The sequence below is a fragment of the Lytechinus variegatus genome, chromosome 4, assembly GCF_018143015.1.
Source record: "Lytechinus variegatus isolate NC3 chromosome 4, Lvar_3.0, whole genome shotgun sequence".
In the NCBI taxonomy this organism is placed as follows: Eukaryota; Metazoa; Echinodermata; class Echinoidea; order Temnopleuroida; family Toxopneustidae; genus Lytechinus; species Lytechinus variegatus.
In genome coordinates this window covers 32498969-32517698 of record NC_054743.1, presented here as the reverse complement: position 1 = coordinate 32517698, position 18730 = coordinate 32498969, and the positions used below count along the sequence as shown (strand labels likewise).

Sequence of the window (18730 nt, the reverse complement as noted above, 5' to 3'; positions counted from 1 at the left end):
TGTCACCATATCATCCTAGATATGGTAAAGTTACATAACCTGAACCGTGTGAAATCATGAAATCTCAGCTGAAAAACAATCACACTGAAGATCGCCAACACAGGCAATCACAGGTGGGACAGTGTATTTTTGTTGCATGGAAAAGACCCAGCATTTGATGACATGCCTTGCTTAAGTTGCTCATTTCTTAGCAACATGATTCTTCCAGAATCCTTTAGCAAATATTTTCATTCATACCTACTGAAACTTTGGAGTTCATTTCATTGGATTCTGTACAAACTCATTTTGAAATTGTTTCCACAGCTGGCATTCATCTTTAAGTTATATATGACAGAAATCAATTATGAAGTAGACTGCACACATGTTCCAGAAGTGCTTTAGGAAAGGACAAAAGTGATAGGTTCTTTCAATTCAAAGAGGATGTATGAGACAGAAAGATGGATAAAAAATAAAAATAGTGAGAATTGTCATTATTAGACAAGATTTTAAAAATCAGCAATTTTTTTCAATATCTTGTGAAAGAGGCAGAGTAGATAGCTATATTTTACCTGTAGGCCTATACCATCAAAAACATTATTCCAAAATGCATTGAAACAAGAATATTCAATACCTAAATTTACAATTTAGGCGTAAATATTCATATCTGAATGACACGCGCCTTAAAACCCAAGCGAACAACAACAACATTACAAAGCACCCCCACTCCCTAGAAGCAACCCTAACCCTATGCATTTGGACAAGACTTCTTCCATTCCTTTCTATGAATCTGCCTTGCTTTTTTCTTTTTCAGGTTGCAAGTGGAGCCCTTGAGGCTACCATAGAGACGGCAGCATTGAAAGCAGTATTCCCCCCATCGGCTAATTGGGTAGCCATCTTGGGCAGCAAGTCCATCTGTACCTATGGGATAGGGGATTTAAGCCTCAGTAAAGGTTAGTATGTCCTAGGCAAAAAAATTAAAAATGTTTTATTTTCGGGAGCTGTTTTTCACAACCCACTGTTACGATCTGTTCAGGGGCCCGTTGCAGAAAGAGTTGCAATCAATCGCAACTCTAAAAATTATGCACAACCTGATTTTCAACCAATCCACAGTGCTCATTTTGAGATTTGCGATTGATTTTTTGGCTTGCGTTTAAACGCAACTCTTTTTGCAACGGGCCCCAGTTGGATTAGATTTAGCTTTGCAGTGAATGGGAATTTTCTGAGACTCTCCATTTAATTTCCAGGGCTATTTTGAGAGTAAACTCACTCCAAGCCCCTGTTTGATTTTTTTCCCCCTGGTTTGTCATCATTTATACATGTACATTGTATGAAGACAACAGTGTAGGGGAAGGCGGGGTAAGTTGAGCATAGGGGCAAGTTGAGCCACCAGCCCCAGGCCAATAATGAATGAGTCAGACATTGTGGTGGTGTCATGTATTGATGACCCATAGCATAACCCCTAACCCTACCACATTGTTTTCAACTTTGAAACAAAAAGTAGTTTTTTAGAGGGAAAAGTATGAATTTCAGCCAAAAAAGTAAAAAAGAGTGTGAAATAGATAAGTGTTTTATACACACACACGTCTTTGAGTCTGTAAAGACATAACAACATTGTTAGTCCAGGTATGGATCTTCATTCTTGTCATAGTCTTTTATATGATGGATGCATAATAAATGTGTGGATACAAAATTATTACACTAAGTTTGGACTGGGGTAAATTGAGCCAAACAGCATGGGGCAAGTTGAGCCATGGTAATTTTTATGGTAATGTATCTTAAAAAACAAACAAACCATACAAATCGATTGAAATGCAGCCTGAAAGGAGCAAATTTACATGACTGCTCTTTTCCTTTCAAAGGGTATTAGTATTTATAGAGAATTAGCAAGTGAAAAGACTTTATGACGAAATTGACATGCTGGTTCTCCCCCCATACATTTTGTACGTAGTTTTTGTGGCTCAACTTACCCCCAGACGGTGGCACAACTTACCCCATATATGGGGCAAGTTGAGCCATTTGACATCGGTTTTTTCAAAGGTCACGATGACTTTCAGTGTGGGGGTAGAAAGTTATATGTAGGTGAAAAACATTTCCCAAGAATCAAATTTAAAGGCAAGGTACTTATTTCTACAATAGTACTAGTCATATCAATTCTAACATGCAAAATGCAAAAAGTGTCACAACTTACCCCGCCTTCCCCTATTCAGAAACAAACATACTAAGCATCTAATTAATGTAGTGTATTATTATCATTTTTAATCATCACTTTTAGCGGAATCAGCAGATTAACCAGGGTTTTTTTTTTACAATTTCTACTTATTTACAACTGTAGCCTGTTTTTTATTGTTGTCATGTTGCAACTATTTTAAGAAATGGTTAAGAACTGCCCCCCCCCAAAAAAAAAAATGAAAGGGCAGGTATAAAATTAAAAATAAAAGGTACATGTTATAAATGTAGCTGCGTGGGCTTGTAGCCTAGTATCATTCTTGTATGAAAGAGTTTTGGTTTAGAGAAGTGTATAGGCCTCTGACAAATTTTTTTTTCCACTCTTCTATTTATCCATCAGGATTCTTGGGCGTGTCGTGGTCTATTGGTTCTGACTCTTGCCTTTCAAACAGAGAGTCATGTGTTCAAATCCTAGCCATCTCATATTTTTCTCCAGCAAGAAATTTATTCACACTGCTGCACTCGACCCAGGTGAGGTGAATGGTTACCTGGCAGGATTAATTCCTTGAATGCGTGAGCGCTGAAAGGCAGCTCGAGCTAAAGCCAGGGTAATAATAATAACAACGCACCTCGGAATAGATTGTTTTTAGATAGATGGCGCTATATAAATGCTTATTATCAATATTCTTTGAAGACAGCTTATTTCAATATCTGTTTATGATTTATACACAGGGAAACTCCTGAAGCGCATTCACGTTTCCAAAGTGGAACCAGTCAACGGGACGATCTTTGTTCCATCAAACTCCAAGCACCTGTATTTCTACTCCTACAGCATCCTTACCATCTATAATGCTGTCAGCGGCAAGGAGATACAGAGGTCTGATGTTTCGGTGAGTGCTCGAGAAAAGACATTGGCTCCGTAACACAAAGATTAGCGATCAATTGCTAAATGGACTGGCCAATCAAGATCAAGGTTGCATGCGCATTTGGTTTAAAACACTGACCAGGAACCAATCAGTGTGGTTCTTACATATTTGCAATTCATTGCAAACCTTTGTGTTACGGAGCCCTGGGGGCCGTCTTGCAAAGAGTTGCAATTGATCGGATCAACCACCACTACGCAAAGCCAGAGCTCTCTGACACCATCTGAAATGCGTGTTTGTTCAAAGAAATTTTCTCATATGATGTATACTCATACATTCATCATTGTCTGAACAGTTCAGTGTGCTTCTGTTTGGTTTAATACAAAGAAGATGTGCAAATATCCTGTAGGAAAAATTATGACATCGATGGCTTTCCATATATTTGAGCTTGATCGGTTAAATCACTACTCTTTGTAAAATGGGACCCAGGGCCTGTTTCATAAATGTTACCATTATGGTCCATAAATGTTATCATGTTGTTATATCATTGTAGGAAACTTTGCCATCCATGGAATCCTTGATTTTCATTGGCTGCTTGTCATTGTTTGCAAAATAACAACCATATTGGCCCGAATTCACAAAGGTGGTTTTGAAACCCACGGTTGAGTCAATGGTTTATGCAGATTTCCTGTATAAATTACGCCTAATTTAGCGCGTATCGGGCGGATGTATAAAAAATGTCCAATGCTGATGCGCACTTTTGTCAGTGTGCCAAATTGACGCCTGTTTACGTGGTTATCTACGCTATTTTATTCATGAGTCCACTGTTTTTATTCATGAGTCCACTCTTCAAACAGTGGACTTATGAATAAAATAGCGTAGATAACCATGGTAACAGGCGTCAATTTGGCGCACTGTGACAAAAGCGTGCATCAGCATTGGACATTTTTTATATGCGCGCCCGATACGCACCAAATTAGGCGTAATTTATACAGGAAATCTGCATAAACCATGGACTCGACGGTGGGTTTTCAAAACCACCTTTGTGAATTCGGCCCATCATGGCTAAGATCTTAAATGTAACAAGACCAATATTTATTTAATTTGTTTAAAAGAGTCAGAAAAAGTAGTGTCTTTCTCACATTTTTACTTCAATGAGAAAGCTTCCTTGATTGTCAGTTATGTTTCTGATTACCCCATATAGACTTTTCTAGGAGTAGGTGGATGTTTAGCCCTCTAAACCCAAGGCAGTAGTGTGTAAAATGATGCCGCGAGTCAGATGCAACATTTCCATACACTATAAGACACAAGAGACGTTGGTTCATGAGTGTAGAAGTATTTGTTTTAGACAGCAAATCATTGGGCTATATGATTTTATTTCTGTCCATCAAAATGCAGAAAATTTGTATTGTAAGATATTTTTTACTTAAATTGAGAGACATGTACTGAATTCACCCTGACTGTAGTAAATACAGATGTGAGATTCAAAAGATTCAAAAGAAATTTTAGTGAAGAAAACAATTATTCAAGATTACAACTTATTAACTTGAATTCAGGATGTTTGAAACGGTGTAGGTCATTTCCAATTTGTGACATTAAATGAGATGTGAAAATTAATTATTTATTTCCTTTGTGTTTAGCCTCGGCCAAAGTGTGTAGCATTCTCTCCTGATGGGAAGCTGATGGGGATTGGTAACAGAGGCGTCTTCCTCTGGGATATATTCGGAAAGAAGGTAAATCACTGCTTCCTCAAATTGGCAAGGTTTTTGTTCTGTTTCTCCTGAATATTCACATGTTAATTAAATTAGGAAATAAAATAAATCACTGCTTCCACAAATTGGCAACATATTTGTTCTGTTTCTCCTGAATATTCAAATGCTTATCAATTAAATTTGGAAAGAAAATAATCACTGCTTCCACAAATTGGCAACATTTTTGTTCTGTTCTTCCTGAATAATCTAATGCTTTTTATCACTTAAATTTGGAAAGAAACTATATCACTGCTCCCACATATTGGCAACATTTTTGTTCTGTTCCTGAATAATCTAATGCTTTTTATCACTTAAATTTGGAAAGAATGTAAATCACTGCTTCCATAAATTGGCAACATTTTTGTTCTGTTTCTCTGGAATAAAACCAGCATTATGTAATATTGAACAATAATCAGCGACAAATGCGTGAGAAGCAATTCAAGTTCATTCCAGTGTACATGTCTAAATACTTTGTCTTTTGGTTTTATAAACATATTCACTGAATATTGTGTGGTTATTCTTGAATATATTCAGCAGAGATAGATTTGATGTTTGCTCTGACAGCACAATCAACTTTGCATTAATAAGTAATTTTCTGGATCTTGATCGTTACAAACATTAATTATTATTTATTTTTAAATTCAATAATGCTGTCCAAACTCTTTGAAAGGGAGAAACACTTCACCTAATCTGTCAAGACTTGCATGCAAAATCTGTTTGTATAAGTGTATCGTAGTATTGGAATGTTTCCCTTTTCAGCCTTTGTCTTCCCATTTGTCAAAATATTTAGAGTTTATTAAAGGATTTGCAGCTATTTAGATGTGAACAATATGTTACATTAGTATTGATATAAGATACTGTGTATAATTAATTGATTGAAATGAATATAATCTATCATTTGATCTAGGTTTTGAAGACATTTTGCGACTCCATGCTGTGTGTGCAGAGTTCCTTGAGGTTTTCAAAGGATGGTAAGACCCTTTGCGGGGTGTTGAAGGATGGCACATACTGCTGGCCTGTGAAAGGGATTGGGACCAAACCAACGGATGTTCTCAACTTGAACTGCCTTGGTGGGGTGGGTGTGGTATCACCAAACTTGGATTTTGGGTTCTCTCTCATGGAAGACGACACTGTGGAGGTAAGGCTTTTGACGATGATGATGATGATGATGATGATGATGATGTTGATGATGATTATGATGATGGTGGTGGTGATGGTGATGGTGGAGGTGATGATGATGATGATGATCCAGGCAGGATCACCCCAATCCTGGACCAAGTAATAACTCTCTATAATCACTTAGGTATCTTAGGCGTTAAAATAGGAGAACTTGCACTATTTGTTTCATCTCAGATCCTGAAGATGAAAGCCAAAGAATGGTGTAAGCTGAGCGGTCACAAGGGGCCTGTCAAGTGTGCCAACTTCTGCCAGCCAAACTCCCAGTATGGTTTCCTCGCCACGGGCAGCGATGACCACACCGTCAGGATATGGGACACCAACCATATCACCAAGTTTACCCAGAGTGCTCCAAAGGTAGGATATTTACTAAACCTAATGGATTATATTCTGATAGCGATTTTTTTTCATTTAATCCGGGTTTTACTGGACCACACATTTATGGAATGTCAGGGGAAGACATGAATTCCTATATCTAAGAACTCTCCATGATTTCTGAGGTTTATTTCCATGTGGTCCAATTCTGATTCATCTGATTGCCAACTCTATTACTATCATTAAGTCTACCATCAGTTCGTCCAATATCCACATGGTCTAATTTCCATATCGTCCACTCACCATTTCGTCTAATAACCAGTTGGTCCAATAGCCATTTAGTCCATATACCATTTGGTCTAATTAGACTAAGTGTTGATTGGGCAAAATGAATGAAAATAAAATGAGTATTAGGATTAGACCAACTGGCTATGAGACACAATTAGTCATCTAGACCAACTGATGATTAGACGAAGTGATGATTGGACCAAATGGTTATTGGAGTAAATGATTGTTAGACAAAATGTTGATGGACGGAATGGCATTAGACTAAATGTTGATGGGCGGAATGGTATTGGACTAAATGTTGATGGATGGAATGGCATTAGACTAAATGAAGGTAGACCATGTGGTGAGTGGACGAGTTGGCAGTGGACGAATTGGCAATTTACCCTTTCAATTGCTGAGCAGTGTTTTCAAAACTACAGATTATGAATAGGGTCAGGTGACTGAATTGCATATCTCAAGACTCTGCAATTTGTTTCAATTTGCTGTATAATTTAATTTATTAAAATTATTCATTCAGCCATTCAAACCCAGTGCCCCGTAATCCGAGGTCACGTTTGATTTAAACTGCGGTCTTAAGTTGTGGTTGAACTATGGATAGACAATTGATCCACAAATGTCTAACAGTGCAGGTTCATGTTTTCGACTCATCTGCCACTCCAATCATTCAAAAGTGTCTGAGAATGATAACTTAATTAGTTTTTCTTCACCACTATTGCATAATGAAAGAGCATAATGATTGTAAGATAACTACAATGGTAACAACATTTTGACATGTTTGGCTTCCAATAATTTTAACACAGAGTTTAATAGACCATGGCCTTATTTAAACCAAACTTCAGAATATGGGTTACTATCTTTTTACCAACATTGCCATTTGAATAACCTTTGAGATACAGAGTTCTTAAATGCCCAAAGACATGATTGCCATTACTTTGCTTCCTATGATAGTGACTCTCTCTTTGCTGGATTTTTGTTTTTGTTTCGTTGACACTTCAAATTTTTATAAAATGCATTCTTTACCCATCTTAATTCTGTATCAGGTAAAGCAGGTGCACAGTGGTCCTGTTAGTGCCTGTATATTCTTTCCTGATGGTTCCAAGGCTGTTACTTCATGCAAGGGAGAAGACTGCATCCTATGGGATCTAAACCAGAGCGTACCCCAGGCCTACGCAGTACTGGGAACTCCGGTCGGTTGTGGTAAGACCGGGACCATGTAGCACAATACAGGATGATTGCTTGTATGATTGATTTTATGATTGATTGATAGAAAGCAATGCTTAATGCAATTGATCATATTAATTTTTCGTACAATCACTGGTCTTTGTGTGACAGGGTTTATATGTTGTTTACAAAAATATTATGGGCAGAAGCAGAAGGATTAGATATGCTTAATATTACAAGGGATGGTTAAGAGAATTAAAAAAAAAAAGATTCCATTGAGGATTTCTGGTAAAAGCTTAGCCAAATACTGTTAACTTTTGTTAAATTGTTATGTAGTCATTGTTTATATATATATATATATTACAGAGTGTATACTCACGATTTTTAATTCTTAACTAGTTAAGAAACATGTTTCTATCTATCTAGACTAGAAGGGGCCAGACTTGACTAGCATTCATGCTATTTTCTGGTTCTTATTATCCTTGCTTTTATATGTGTTTAAATGTGGCTCATGAACATCATATTCAAACCTACCATTTTATGGAAGCTGGTAAGATTTCATGTTAAGTGTATGACAGTTGCTGAACTTTAATTCTGACAAGAAACCTGAAGTAGCTTTGGCATTTGCAGTTTGGATGAAATGTGTTGTTACATTGGTCACAGTAGAGGATAATACTAGTTAACATTTGTAGGGTACTGAATACAGTGCATAGGTGAGCTGACCAGCGAATAAAAACAAATATATATACAATAGTGTTGAGCTGCCATTAACAAAGTAGGGTTCAATTCTTAATAAAATGAATATTGAAATCTATAGTCTAAAGTCTACTTGTAAATAAGCAGATTAGGAAGTGATTATCTCCTGCCACAGGTATGTAAAATATTCTTCTTTGTCATGGAGTATTCTGTAACCCTCTGGCCCTTGATTATTGATTATGAATATCAAAAATGGAAAATTCCCTTTCATTTCTTTTTTAAGTAATGGAGAAAGTTCAGTGTGTCTCCGATGACGGCTGTTTTGTGTTCGCAACATGCAACGGATCTGACTTTGATATCTGGAATCTAAAGTCTGCTCCCAGAAGGGCAGATAAGGTAGCGATTATCTCGAGGCACAGGTAAGCTGTGATGAATAGATACTAGTAGATGAACGTTTAAGTTTTCATGAATCTGTATTGATGATCAGTGAAAACAAAAGATAATATTCAATGGAGAAGCATGGGAAAATGGTACAGTCCGACCTCTCTTATCCGGCCTCCCCTTATCCGGATCTCTCTATTATCCGGACACGCACTTGCCGAGATTTTTGTCTCACCTGCGAAGCAGAGTGAGACTATAGGCGCCGCTTTTCCGACGGCGGCGGCGGCGTCAACATCAAATCTTAACCTGAGGTTAAGTTTTTGAAATGACATCATAACTTAGAAAGTATATGGACCTAGTTCATGAAACTTGGCCATAAGGTTAATCAAGTATTACTGAACATCCTATTAGAGTTTCATGTCACATGACCAAGGTCAAAGGTCATTTAGGGTCAATGAACTTAGACCATGTTGGAGGAATCAACATCGAAATCTTAACCTGAGGTTAAGTTTTTGAAATGTCATCATAACTTAGAAAATATATAGACCTAGTTCATGAAACTTGGACATAAGGTTAATCAAGTATCACTGAACATCCTGCATGAGTTTCACATCACATGACCAAGGTCAAAGGTCATTTAGGGTCAATGAACTTTGGCCGAATTGGGGATATCTGTTGAATTCCCATCATAACTTTGAAAGTTTATGGATCTGATTCATGAAACTTGGACATAATAGTAATCAAGCATCACTGAACATTTTGTGCAAGTTTCAGGTCTCATGATTAAGGTCAAAGGTCATTTAGGGTCAATGAACTTTGGCCGAATCGGGGGTATCTGTTGAATTACCATCATAACTTTGAAAGTTTATTAGTCTAGTTCATTAAACTTGTACATATGAGTAGTCAAATATCACTGAACATCCTGTGCGCGTTTCAGGTCACATGACCAAGGTCAAAGGTCAATGAACTTTGGCCGAATTGGGTGTATCTGTTGAATTACCATCATAACTTTGAAAGTTTATGGATCTGATTCATGAAACTTGTACATAAGAGTAATCAAGTATCACTGAACATCCTGTGCGAGTTTCAGGTCACATGATCAAGGTCAAAGGTCATGTAAGGTCAATGAACTTTGGCTATGTTGGGGTTTTTTGTTGAATAACCATCATATCTCTGTAAGTTTATTGGTCTCGTTCATAAAAAGTGGACATAAGAGTAACCATGTATCACTGAACATCTTGTGTGAGTTAGAGTAGTATTCAAAGTCAGCACTGCTGCTATATTGAACCGCATGATGCAGGTGAGACGGCCAGAGGCATTCCACTTGTTTTTCTTTTAATTCAATCTAGTATGTGAGGAAATGAGATTTAAATCTAAACTTAATCCTATACGTAAACTCACTTTGATTACATATATTTCCCAATATGGTATTTTATTTTTCATGAAAATATCTCACCCAAATCACCAAAAGAACTTAGGCATAATAATTTCCAGTAAATTAGGGTGCGGCGCAAACATTTCATTACGTTTCTCTTTTTGCTTCGCGGGAAAAACAACACATGTCTGGCTAGCTAACGTTAGGCCTCAATACGGACAGCGCCATCTATCATGTTTTAGCCTACAGTCAGTGTAACAATGGCTGACATTGCGAAGCTGCGATACCGGCCAAGATGATCTAATTGTAAAACTTGGTTTTATCGAGTCATTCTCTTTCTTTCGAGGTATGCTCGATGTATACCTCAGTCATTTTAGCAGGTAAATTATCAAAGAGTTTTGGCCATCGATCGACTTCATTTTCGTAAAAACACTGGATATAATTTGCACTGACACTGCAGTGAATACTGTCTGTATGCCCACTACAATAGTGTAGCTACCGCCGTTGGCCTGGGGAGGCAGCCGGCGGCACAGCTGCGTTTATTTAATATTGGGTCTCCCAGATCCGGATAAATCCCTTATCCGGATTGGTGCTGGTCCCAACGTGTCCTGATAAGAGAGGTCGGACTGTAGTTTGTACACCTAGAAGAGGATGCTTTGTGAAAATAGAGCTGTTGCATTTTCCACATATTGTGATGTAGGCCTTAATAGTGCCTCATGTCTTTTGTCTAATATGAAGTTTCGAAACATTTGAAATTGAATTTATTTTCACTTTCTTAAAAAAAAAATACAAACATTACATAATAAAGTTGCTTCCAATATCCTTTCCCTTTCAGACTTCTCCCTTTCGTCGGCCCACGCTACCTCTTTGTGAAATGCAAGAGTCATGCCATAGCTTGCTTTACGACAGACAACAAACCCGGTGACATCTTCGTCTACGACCTCCTGTCGGCTTCCTGTATCGGTGACTGGATGGCGTATCCAGATGAGATGCCCCTCTTTGATGACTACACCATGTGCGTTAAAACACTACACCATGGCCATGACTTTTATGTAAGTTTTTTTCCCCCTCTCCTTCCTGCCCTCCTTCTCCCTTTCCTTTTCATTTTCAGTTCATGGTATTGATTCATTGGTCATTGAGAAAATACACGTTTTTGCGGTCGCAAATGTTCTAGTGTACAAAGTACAAAATGCAATTACAATTACAATTACAAAATTCACATGGATTCATATCGATTGATACCGTTTTCTCCAGTTTGAATTTCAGGATATTTAGTATGACTACTGAAATCTTATTCTTTAATCCATTATTCAGATACTGCATGTGCTTCCAAAATTTTAGATTGAAACATTTGAAACCAAATGACATTTTATGCAAACGTCTGATTTGTACAGAATATCCAGTTGCTTCACTTGGGCTGAGTGTAGTCTGCTATGCAGACTCTGAATGGCTCGTGAGGTGGGATCGCCTGAAAGGGCGAGCGAAGCGAGCCATTGCAGCCTCAGTAGACCTAGTCTGCTATGCAGACTCGTTGACTCAGCTGAGGTACACACACTACAGATATGGGTCTACATTTGTAGACTAGGCTGAGTGCAGCACTGTAAGGTGCCTGTGACCAGAGTTAATATCTGATCATTTTGGCATTTTCATATTAGTACTACCTACACTAATTCTTAGGTACACCATAATCAACATTTCTTAATCACATCGGGGTGGTTTATTTTTTATTCATTCAGTTAATTTCCAACTTTCTTAAAAACATGTAAAATGCATTCAGTGGATGTAAAAGAAAATTATAAACAATACAAAGTATTCAGGAGAGCCAGCAGAGGACATTGACCTTTTAAAGACTGGCCTCTGGTATCATAACAAATTATACTAAGTAAACTATATGGGGGGGGCGGAGGAGGGGATGGGTGTGTTCATATGTAATTTTAAAGTAAAATAGATTTCCACAGTCTTGTACTTAAGATTCCTCCAGTAGTTGTTTGTTTGTATTTTTGTTTCCTCGGTTCGGTCTCATGATGCTGTATTCGAATCATTTCAGATTGCAGCAGCAGCGTTGAGTGACGACCAGCGATCCCTGGCCACCGTGGCCATACGAACCTCATCATCAGACAACTCCCTGAAGCCTATCCCTGAAGCCAAGGCACAAGCCTACCTCACCAACCCACCCGTTGTTCGCATCTGGCACATATCGAAAGGCACGCCCATGATGGAGGTGGATATGAAGGTCACGATGACAAGGTTTCATAAGATTCGCTACCTGGCTGATCAACTCATCGTCTTCATGCACATGAAGTGGAGAGACAGGCTTAACGAGCGTGGTGAGTTTTTGTTTTCATCGTAGAGTCTCTAAGAGAGTTTAATTGAGTAGAACTTCTGCAAAAGATTTGGTTTCACAGAATTCACAAAGTTCATTTGACATGATAAAAGTGATGCTTACAGACTACATGGGGAGCATTTTATCAGCTATCTAAACCAAGGAAACTTGCCATATCTGACACCTTTCCTTGGTTTTCATTGATTGAAAAGCACTGTTATTATGGTAAATGTCAGATAAAATGTCAGACAATTTCTGTCAGGGAACACACCCCAGATCAAATCTTTTTTTTTACCATGAACTGTGTCTTATGTTAATCCTTTGCTGCAATGCATGTACCTGGTAGTCATCTGTTTTATTTATAGATGTAAATATTATCTATGTATAGTTTTAAATGAGGTGAGCAAAGATAAATGGAATGAAACAGAGAGGAGGTCTTGTGCTTTACAGTATTGCAATTCATTCAAGTTTCATTGACAATTAAGTTTGACCTTGTCTGTTGTGGATGATTTCTATCAACAGGAAGAAGTAGCTCCAAGAGTGCTCGATCGAAACGTTATGAAGAAGAGGAGCACAAACAAGGCGAGGTCATGGTCTCGGTGTTAGATTCCTCATCCGGTTACGCCCTCTACACCGAGAAACGGCCAGGTATGTACACCAAAATGAGTGTCCCGAAGGCGCAGTTCCTCAACACCAAGAGAACCGCCAAGGAGAATGCCCAGAGGACGTTCCTGAGCTGCGTGAAGGACGGGATCCTGATCACGAGACGGGTCGGTGATAACCAACCGGTTGGTAAATTCAGGCAGAAAGACGATGACGTGACTGCCTATGCCTTCTCTGCGGATAACAGCAGGACGTTGGTGGGTGTGGATGATGGGACGGTTCATCTCCTGCGGATTGTCGGTGATTCCTGATGGTAATCACTGCCTTGGAGAATTCACAGGATAGTCAGTAGTCCGTATTTACATGCCATCATAATCTCGTAGTGCCCTCCCTCTGAGGATATAGGAATATGTGTAAATGGAGTTGTCAGAGATGCGCCAGCAGGAGATCACTTTGGCAATATTGCTTCAGCCTCTAAGATTGCGGTGCAATGACATCAATGCATAACACCAGGTCTACACCCACTTCTTTTCCTTTCTGTTGAGACAAGCAGGTCGGCTTACAAAACCAATTAGGCCAGCATGATAGAGTCAAGATTACCGTTGCTCTGGTATCATATTTTTTTTCCACCGTTTACTCATCGTCTTCAATCACTGCAGTACAGGTAAACACCAGCCGTCTGTATGTCATCAATGTTCTCTCAAAAGCAAATATCTTTGCTAGTTTCTAACATACAATATTTTAGTATTGTTTAATGTATGCTCGTAAACAAGTAGATTGTCTTTCATGTCAGTGTAAAGCCAGTTTTGGACTCCAGGATCCTGTAACACAAAGGGTAGCGATTAATCGTACGCTTGATTTTCATTAATTATACATTGTAGTCAATGCATTCAATCGTAAGTAAAGTGCGCTACAATGATTGCGAAGCTTTATGTTACGGCTTCTCATACCAGGCAGGTCTATTATCAATTCTGGTATATCGCTGCATTGGAAGGGGGTGATATGTGAATGTGGAAAGAGCTATTTTTTTATCTCATGATGTAATACGGTAGTGTAAAGACAAATTTTATCGGTACATGGTTGTGTTGTCTAGGGACAGTGATTTTCCGTTTTACTGGTAAATAAAACAGAAATTCTGTTCGGGTCTTACCATGGAATTCACCTTTGCAAAATGGAATTCAGGTTTTTGCTGTGTACATTTTCAGTGACAAAACGGAAGTTCCATTAGATCGAGTTGAAATGGAATTGTAGATTTTCAGAAACGGAAAAAAACTGTTTTTTTAAAACGGAAAATCACCGTCTCTAGTTGTCAGTTGGCCTTTACTTGTTTCAGGTGAGGCATTATATCTACAGTATTCAATATTTTATGCAATATAAGATGAACATTCAATACAAAGTACTAAGGTTCAAAGTATTCAGATTTATTGCCTTGATGTTTAAAACAATCAAAATCATATATTTTTCATGACATGGAATGATTTTAAACAGTACATTTTACATCTTTATGATTATTTAAAACATTTCAGTGAAAAGTAGTTCTGAGTCCAATGTTTGAAATGCGATTTTTCTAACAATAAGAGGTCAGTTTATATAAATTTGATTGAATGTACATGTATGATCATCTTTAATTATTAGAAGTGCATTTCAGCCTTTTCCCCAGCCTCAGGTCTTTCTTGCTAAGGTGTGCCTATCAGTCTTTCATTTTAGAAACACAAAATTGGAATGTGATGGTTCTCTAAAAGTATTGAATTCAAATAACTTATGACAGTAGTCTTTCAGATACATGAATATGCAAGAGATAGAGGGAGAGAGTGAAAGAGAGAGAAAGAGTGAGAGAGAGAAAGGGAGAGAAACAAATGGTAAAAGCTGTTTAATCCATGCATTTACAAAAAGAAACTTTGTTTCATTGAGCTCGAAATTATATTTTTGTAGTTATTCTGATCATATGACATTGATGTTTTGCTGAATTATGTCTCTTGCTGATTCATTTTCCGCTTGTTTCAAACAAAATGTATGCAAATAGTACATGTATATCAATTTGTACAAGTTAGCCCTCTTCGTGTCAAAAAGGGCATTGCAGATTTGAAATTTAAAATTCCATAAAAGATGGGACAGATGTATCATGGTGAAGAAGTATGATAAATCAATTGAGCAATACAGTAATTCTGCTAATGGCATTCTTTAGGCTACCTCTCAGCTCACACAAAGGCATTTCTGAAACACAGAGATAAAATGTGTTTGATACTGTACATTGTTCTCCAAAAAGTATTATTGTTCACATTTTGCATGTATTTATTGGGATTGTACGTATACATTTTTAATGTTTTTGAGTAATATATGCTATAGACAATCTTTTTGAGGCTGAATATTAATAATACGAAATTGATATTATGGTTTTCATTGTGTATAAAATGTTCAATGCATGAAAAATTTGTTTATTTTTTTGTGCCACTGAATTGTTTATTAGAAAGATGGTGTATGATAAATTGCTGATTTTAAATTGTTTATTACTTTGTCACAAAATGGATGATATATCTAGGTAAGTTTTGAAGCTGGTTTTGAGTTTGTGTGAGATAAACTCTGGTCACAATATCTAAGAGCTTGAAATGAGATTGGTGTTGCGATTGATGCTTGGTGTTTAGCTCATCAGTTTGATTATCGTCATCTTATAAAACCTGTTAGCACTCTGACTCACAACACCAACACTAACACCATTCTTGAAAACACACAATGAAAAGATGAAATACTCTGGGATTTCATTCTTCTTGTCAGCAATTACATATTGATTGATATTCCTCAACAGATTTCTTCATGACCAATCAGACTGCACCATGAGAGTAGCTTTTAACTGTAGATGAGATTAGAACTTGCCATTGATTATAGTTTTAGGAAACGGTCCTTATTTTGACCATTGACCATGACAGTTTTTATACAGGATGTATTGTGTTATCATGCTCGGTGTCCGTCCGTCTGTTAACTGTTCCTTGTCAACACGATAACTTCAGTTTAACTTACTCTAGGCTCATATAATTTGGTGTCTATGATACTACCATAGATCCCAGGAAGCCTATCGAATTTTGAGTCAAAAGGTCAAAGGTCAAGGTCGCAGTGACATGTTTTCATCTTGCCCTTCTGCAGTCCCAGTAAATGCGATAACTTCAGTTTAACTTAAACCTAGGCTTATATAATTTGGTGTCTATGATACTAGCATGTATCCCAGGAAGCCTATCAATTTTGAGTCAAAAGGTCAAGGTCGCAGTGACGTTTTCAACTTGCCCTTCTGCAGTCCCCGTATATGAGATAACTTCAGTTCAACTTAAACCAAGGCTTATATAATTTGGTGTGTATGATACTAGCATGGATCCCAGGAAACCTATTGATTAGTCAAAGGTGAAGTCGCTACCTTCCACTTTTCTTGCTTGGCCAATAACTCCATTTCCGCGTTAAAGAAGGGCATATTACATGCTCACCTCAGTGACACTCTTAATTGTTATACATATTGTATGAAACTTTGTTTTGATTGTAATGGCATTTAGTCCTTGTACTTGAGTTTCATATTACTGCAGGATCAACAAAAATCACAAAACCTTGTGTCCCAAAAGAGGAGAGTGATACATTTGGCCAAAGTAACATAACATCCAAGTATATCTTGGCCCAGTCTTACAAAGAGTTACGATTGATCCATAGAGCTATTGTAATAGCTCTATGATTGATCCAATCATTTGTAACTCTATGGAAATCCATCGGTGTCATAATTTTTTCTACGGGAAATTTGCAAAATGTCCTTTGCAACCAAAGAACACACCAAATTGTCAAGAAATCAATGAATTTATGGATTCATATCTAGAAATTTTTTTGAGCAAACATGCATTTTATATGTTGACTTTTGCTTGAAAAGAGTTGCGATTGATTGGATCAATCACAACTCTTTGTAAGATGGGGCCCTGAGATGGTAGAGTTGTAATGGGATAGAATATCACTTGATATACTGTCATGTCGTTAAGTTATACAGGTGATGAGTAAATTTGAGATGAGATAAAACCAGTGATTGCATGTTAATGTGTGTCATTGTGAACTTTTGCTGTGTACTGCATGCCAAAAATAGAGACCAAATATATATATATATATCGTTTTAGTTTATGAAGATGTCATTGTTCTTTGTTTTCTTACTGTTTTATTTAACAGACAAACTCAGGTATTGGGGACCAGACCCACATACAGTATTCAGTGTTGGTATATTTCTCCCTAGTTGGGAAATACAAAGTTCTGATTTATTTTTTCGCTCAATGGCGCATCTAGAGAAAATAGCTTGTGCTAAATTTGTGCCCTTTTCCAGCTACAGAGGCCGATAGCTTCCTTGTTCAAATTATTATTTTTTCTTACCTTTTTTTTCCTCCTCCCTACTTTTGTCTGGTCATCGTGTGCCCTCCGATTCCGGAAATTGGCGCCAGGGACGCCTCAACCCCCCGCCCCCTCCACCACATGGCTGTGCTTTCTATTATATACATTGTTGTAATACGGATGTAAAGTTTGTCATGTTTATCTTTGTACTGTAACAAATTCAAAATGGGAAGTTATTCCAGCCTTGTCTTGCATTGAAGAATCTATTAATCTTTACCAAAGAATACCTTTACAAATTTGTATATTTTTGTCTCAAGCTATTGAAGAAATGTATATATTATTTATGTGGATATTAAGGTCAAAATTGTGAAGAAATGTATTAGACATAGTTTATAAACGTGTGTTACCAAAGAAACTGAATAAATCGGGTACACCTTGAATATGAAATATACTTTGTTTCTTTTGATGTCCAATTATTTCTGTGTAAAGTGTTAATGTCTGCTGCCCGTTGCCAAAATAGTTGTATTCAGATGAAAATCAAATTGCCTTTTTTAGGTTTGGATGATCGCAACTCTTTCGGCATGTTTCCACAGAGAATCGTTGAAAAACTGTTCATCTTTTCCAGAATCGAAAAACCGTACCAACCTGTTACTAGAGGGCGAATAATACCATTTAACGATTCTTTGAAGAAACACGCAGTTTTGCTACCTGGTGGTGGTCTCATAAAGAAACTTTACAATCGACTGGTGATCCTTTCATTGATGTCGATTTAGCGCCTAAGAAAGGTTCACCAGTCTCTCATAACTTACAGTGAAATACCTACATATACTTGGGGGCCGTTTCATAAGGCTATTCATAAGTGTGACTTTAAGAACAACTAGTGATCCTTTCTTGTGGTAAATTATATTAACCATTAAATGTTCATTGGTGGTTATTTAGCATGCAAGAAAGTTTCACAATTCATTCTTAAAGTCGCTCTTAACTTACGAACAGCTTAATGAAACACCCATCTCGAATGTTGTAACTCCTTCTATAGCTTGGAATGTTACAAGCGACGGAAAGGAAGTGCTAAATTTAGGTAAATTTTAATACAATTAACTCTAACTTAACCCTATCTAGGCCGGGGTATTTTGGGAGTTCCTATGGCCGGGGGGGGGGGGCCTCCCAGGCCCCCCCCCAAGATCTCGGCCGTCGACCGCGCGATCGCGCCGAAAATTGGCACACGGGTTGCCTGGGACATAATCTACAAGATTGTATAGTAATTTATTTCATGCGAATTGCTATTAAGTGATTATGCTAATTTATGCGTAAT

The 18730-nt window shown here is 37.6% G+C and overlaps 1 protein-coding gene across 1 annotated transcript in view; it reads left to right on the top strand.

The window, feature by feature from the left end:
* Nucleotides 1-13418, top strand: part of LOC121413866 (NACHT and WD repeat domain-containing protein 2-like) — a 31884-nt gene extending 18466 nt beyond the window's left edge. Inside the window, exons 19-28 of the mRNA XM_041606843.1 lie at nucleotides 791-929; nucleotides 2878-3035; nucleotides 4649-4741; nucleotides 5667-5897; nucleotides 6113-6292; nucleotides 7579-7735; nucleotides 8679-8814; nucleotides 10987-11203; nucleotides 12199-12478; nucleotides 12997-13418. Of these exons, the coding sequence (XP_041462777.1) occupies nucleotides 791-929; nucleotides 2878-3035; nucleotides 4649-4741; nucleotides 5667-5897; nucleotides 6113-6292; nucleotides 7579-7735; nucleotides 8679-8814; nucleotides 10987-11203; nucleotides 12199-12478; nucleotides 12997-13388 (1983 nt within the window). The 3' untranslated portion in view covers nucleotides 13389-13418. The remainder of the gene's footprint in view (nucleotides 1-790; nucleotides 930-2877; nucleotides 3036-4648; nucleotides 4742-5666; nucleotides 5898-6112; nucleotides 6293-7578; nucleotides 7736-8678; nucleotides 8815-10986; nucleotides 11204-12198; nucleotides 12479-12996) is intronic.
* Nucleotides 13419-18730: the final 5312 nt, after the last annotated feature.